This window comes from Chrysochloris asiatica, unplaced genomic scaffold (genome assembly GCF_000296735.1).
Source record: "Chrysochloris asiatica unplaced genomic scaffold, ChrAsi1.0 scaffold00103, whole genome shotgun sequence".
NCBI lineage: Eukaryota > Metazoa > Chordata > Mammalia > Afrosoricida > Chrysochloridae > Chrysochloris > Chrysochloris asiatica.
The window spans coordinates 4578033-4583237 of record NW_006408621.1 but is presented as its reverse complement, the minus strand read 5'-3'; the positions used below and the strand labels follow the sequence as shown (position 1 = coordinate 4583237).

General features: G+C 36.0%; 1 protein-coding gene across 1 annotated transcript in view; it reads left to right on the top strand.

Annotated features, from left to right (window-relative positions):
* Positions 1-5205, top strand: part of SMCHD1 (structural maintenance of chromosomes flexible hinge domain containing 1) — a 239197-nt gene that overhangs the window by 57082 nt on the left and 176910 nt on the right. The window contains exons 4-5 of the mRNA XM_006867274.1: positions 1991-2073; positions 2764-2894. Of these exons, the coding sequence (XP_006867336.1) occupies positions 1991-2073; positions 2764-2894 (214 nt within the window). The remainder of the gene's footprint in view (positions 1-1990; positions 2074-2763; positions 2895-5205) is intronic.

Sequence of the window (5205 nt, the reverse complement as noted above, 5' to 3'; positions counted from 1 at the left end):
TGGATGCGAAAGCTAGACAGTGAATAAGGAAGATCGTAGAAGAATTGATGCCTTTGAGTTGTGGTGTTGGAGGATAATACTGAAAGTGCCATGGACTGCCAAAAGAACCAATAGATCAGTTTTGGAAGAAGTGCAACCAGAGTGCTCCTTGGAGGCCAAGATGGCTAGGCTTCCTCTCTCATAACTTTGGATACATTGTCCGGAGAGAACAGTTGCTGGAGAAGGATGTCATGCTGGGTAAGATGGAGGCTCAGAGAAAAAGAGGAAGATCCCCAACGAGATGGATCAGCCAGGTGACATAATTGATGGCGTCAAGTGTGGCGGTGGTAATGAGGTTGGCCCAGGATTGGACATTGTTTCGTTCTGCTGTGCATGGGGTCGCTATGAGTCAGTTCCGACTCGATGGCACCTGACAACAACAACAAGGAAACCAAGACAAGCATATTACTGAAAGAACTTGTTTGGAGTCCTGGTGTGGCCCTATGTGTTAATGCACTGGACAGCAAATGTGGTTTGCTTTGCAAGGTTGGAGGTTCAAGCTCACAAGAGCTGCTTCTCAGAGACCCTATACAGGGTCACTGTGGGTTGGAACTGACTCAGTGGCACTTAACAACAACAATTAATGGATGTGACATGTTTAAGTATGTTTTGTTTGGAATAAATCCATACATGCATGAACTGGAACTTTAATATTACATTCATCCTATTGTATATCGTTTCATTGCTATAGTTACAATCCCCTCCATCATCAATCAACCAACCAAAGGGTATACCCTGCAAGCCTGACCCCCACCCCCCCCACCCCGGTGTCTAAAGTCCCCAGCTGTTCCATCTCTCCACGTCATCGTCTCTGCCTCCATCTCAGGCATCACTGTTTCTCTGGGTAGGGTCCCGCTCTCCGTTCTTCTCCATTAATGGTCCCAGGGACCTCTGCTCCTAGACTGCAAAGTTAATCACTCCTCTCCTTGCTACAAAATGTCTACCTTTACATTTCCAACTCTCATAATCAGTCCTGATAACAATTATTCACTATTTTATCACAAGAGACCTATCCACATTTCCTTTCATTAGCCCTTCCTAGACAGATTGGATACTGCTCAGTGGAAATTCTACCTTCCTCTACATCCTCTGAATCTAGGTTCCCTCTTGAAAGCTTGTAAGCCAGGCACTTCTTTAATAACAATACTTTTTGACTATTGTATTTTATTTGTTGTCACTCTCTTCTCACTCATTTATAAACATTGTCACCCTTAAATGCTTAGAGTGAGTACAGGAGCTGACTGAAGTGCTTCTTTGTGGATTAATTCAGATTATGTTTGTTTAAGCTTCATTGGAAGTGACACAAGTTTGGCATGTTACCATTTTTAATTAAGGGAATAAAAGCTTGATATCACTTAAATAGTGACTTTGAAGAAAGGAGAACATGAGTTAACAGTGGAATCACAGAATAATTGAATGTCAGGTTGGTTGTGTGGTAGGGAATTAATAACTTCTGTGTTAGCCAAGCATATTCTGCCATTTGACAAGTTTGCTAGAGAAATCTGTATCTAAATGAGCTTGTAAGCGATGTTTTTCTAGTTGCTTATTTACTCCATAATTTCTTAATGTGGTTAATTTTGACTTATGCATGATATCATATCACAGACTACTGCTTGTTTTTATGGTTATGGTCTTCTGTTTGTCTTTTATGTCTGTATGTCTGTCTTTAGATTATAAACTCCTTGAAGCCAGGAATCATGGCTGGCTGACTCATGCCCTATAGTGCCATACAGGTACTGGCTGATGACTACTTTTTTATGATGGTGGTGATTGGTGATGATGCCTTTATTATGTATTGTATCATTAGGATCAGGATAATACTTTAATTCTAGCTCTTTGGAAAATAAAAGTGATGGCTTAAGGTACATCAGAGTTTCTTTTACTTTGAACTTTTATACGAAGTATTTGGAAGGGAAAAGTTTAGCAATAATATTTGTTCAATCTCTTCTAGCATTTGCTCTTGCGGAATTAATTGACAATTCATTGTCTGCTACATCTCGTAACAGTGGTATAAGAAGAATACAGATCAAATTGGTAAGAGAAGAATACTATGAAGTAATTTGATCTTTCCTTTTATATCAGTTGTAAAGTTTGAGAAAAATTAGAAAATAAAAATAGAAATAATTACATGATGTCTCTTTCTCTTTCTCCATTGGTAACATTTTTTCATTTGTCCTTTTTTCTGTACATACAAGGAGACTTCAAAAGACTTCATGGAAAAATAATGGAATTTTTTTGCAAACTTTTTAAAGCTCCCTGAACATGTATGCATATATGTCTGATTGTGTTTTGCATTTTGTTTTGTTTTAAAGCAACTTTCCATTGTAAACATTTAAAAACTGTTATTCTACAATATTGTATCCCATTGCTGTATAGTGGTTTATTGGCTATAATATAAATTATGTATTCAGTCTTCTATTGTTGAACATTTAGATTTTTAAAATATGTTGTGCCAAGCTGGGATGATGGTCTTTGCGCACATTTCTGATTATTTCCTTTCGCTAAATTCTGAGAAATGGAATTTTAGGGTTAATATGAATGTAGGATCCTAAGACTTTTGATACTTATACCTGATGTATTTTTAAGAAAGTTGTGTTTATTTACATTTCTACCAGCAATGTATGAAGTATTTTTTTAAAAATCCCTTTTTTTTATACATAACATTTTATGATTTTAATATTGGTTTGACTTTTCCTGTCTTTTTAAACTTATTTTGTTTCATAGCTTTTTGATGAAGCACAAGGAAAACCTGCCGTTGCAGTGATAGATAATGGAAGAGGAATGACCTCTAAACAGCTTAACAACTGGGCTGTCTATAGGTTGTCAAAATTTACAAGGCAAGGTGACTTTGAAAGGTTAGAAAACCTTATTCAATGGTTTATTATTTTTTTAAAAAACGTATGGGCAGTTGTATGTTTTTAAATAAAGATAAAAATTCGAGTATGCCTTTAGATTCATAGTACATGGGAGTGTTTGATACAGATAGGCATTTTATAATATAGAATTTTGATGATCAATGCTTAGAGACAGGTAAAGCTGCATAAGATGGTATTCTTCCATTGAACAGTTCTTTTTGCATTTCCTGAGGTATGTAGACGTTTTGTTGATATTCTGAGTATATTGGGAAATTTTTTGTTTTTAATTTAATTATGGAGAAAGCTGTGTAGCCTCAAGAGCAATAGGATGGTATCATAATTGGCTTTAGAAATCACCTAATGCCACTTGTAAAGCATAGCAAGGACTGTGTAGGTTCTTTGGAACACATTGTTGCTCAGTTTTCTGGGCTCTGTCGTGCAAAACATTAATAGTTATTAAGGGGTAGAATATAATTGTGAATTTTGCATAAGAATGTGATTGTGGGGAATATACTTAGATTGCCATGGGGCAAAGACAATCTGTTAGATGTTTTTGAGGATGTTAAGATCTTGGGATATTAGCTGCATTCTAATAAAAGCAGTGATGACTAATAGTCTTTTGATGTTTTTAGATATCTTGTAAACTTCGTATAATGCTTTTGGGAATATTCAGTCTGCATGTTTTTAAAGTATTTGGGATTGTTCATTACTCTGATTTGCTCTTTGCAATGTCAAGGAGCATTAGCCAAATTATATCACTCTCAGTGATATAATTAATACACTTAGTACATTTCCTTTCCCATTTTTGAAATTTTGAAATCCAGAATTTTCATGGGATTGTAAAGACTTAGTTAGGGTGCTGTGTTGACCTTATTGGACTCCTACTCTTGCCACTTATTGGTTATGTAATATTGGCCGGGGTACTTTTACTTTTTCTGCTTCTCTCTGTATCCATAAAGAAGACTAATACTTCATAAAGTTTGTGAAGAAATTAATGCATGTAAAATCCTTAGCTCAAGATTAATGATTGCTTCTCATTCTTGACCCCAGACTTTTCTACATCTAATCTTTTCATGGGCACTTGCTGCTTCCAAGGATGTACAAAATAGCCATGATTATGTTGTTGCTAAGGAGTCCTTTTGTTGCGCTGTGGGTCAATGTGCCAGACTGTAATGCCATTTGAACTGCAAGGTCAGCAGTTCAAGCTCACCAGCTGCTCCTTTGGAACCCTGTACAGGGTTGCTATGGGTGGGAATCGACTCAACAGCACTTAATAACAACAGCATGGTGTTGCTAAGTGCTATCAAGTCAGTTCTGTCTGGTAGCCAGGAACATCTAGTTTTCTGGTCTCATGGCAAAGGAGGCAGTTTTTCATGATGGGGATTAGCCACATAGATGTTCTCCTACTTGTCACTTTCCTTCCTCCATTTCTCCAGGCAAATAGAGATCATTTGTTGTGCCTGAAGTGGCCGGTTGCAAGCTTTTAGATTTTGTTTTTTTTATTGTTTCTCCCTTTCAATTTCATTGATTTTTTTTTTTTTGGTGTGTGCTGTTCATTATTTTCTTCCTTTTGCTTGCTTTGGGTTTATTTTACTACTTTTATGTTTTCTTAGATTATTGATTTGCTCTGTCTTATATGAGCACTGTGCTATACATTTTCATTTTAAACATACAGTTGCTGTAACCCATAAGCTTTTTGATATGTTCTATTTTCGCTTCCTGTTTTTAAAATTTTTAAATTTTTCTTGCAACTTGTTCTTTGATACATAGATTGTTTAGGAGTGTGCTGTTTAATTTCAAGTGTTTCTAACAAAATGTCTTGTTTTTCTACTATTACAGCTTGACTTCATTATTGTAAAAAGAACATATTCTGTATTATTATAATTCTTTTAAAATTTAAGGTTTGTTTTATGACCAAGGATGTCATTGACATTAGATACACGTAAGCATGAAACCCCCATGTTTAACCTCTGCATTGATTTTATATTCTTCTTGTGGCTGTGTTTCTAATCATGCTTTCATTTTTTCAAAGGCATCCATGTTTTCTGAGGGGGGATTTTTCATTTTTTTGTTTAATGGGAATAAGATCCTTCCTGTTCGCTGTCACTCAAGATGGCCACCAGCAGAATTGTGCATATTCTTTTTTTTCTTTTTCTTAAATGTTTTATTGTGAATTATGTGATAGTTTACATGGGAGAACATTAATTTTACATTCATTCTATTGTATATTGTCTCATTGCCATGGTTACAATCCCCTCCATGCATCATCAACCAACCAAAGGGTATACCCTGCAATCCTTCCCCCGTATCC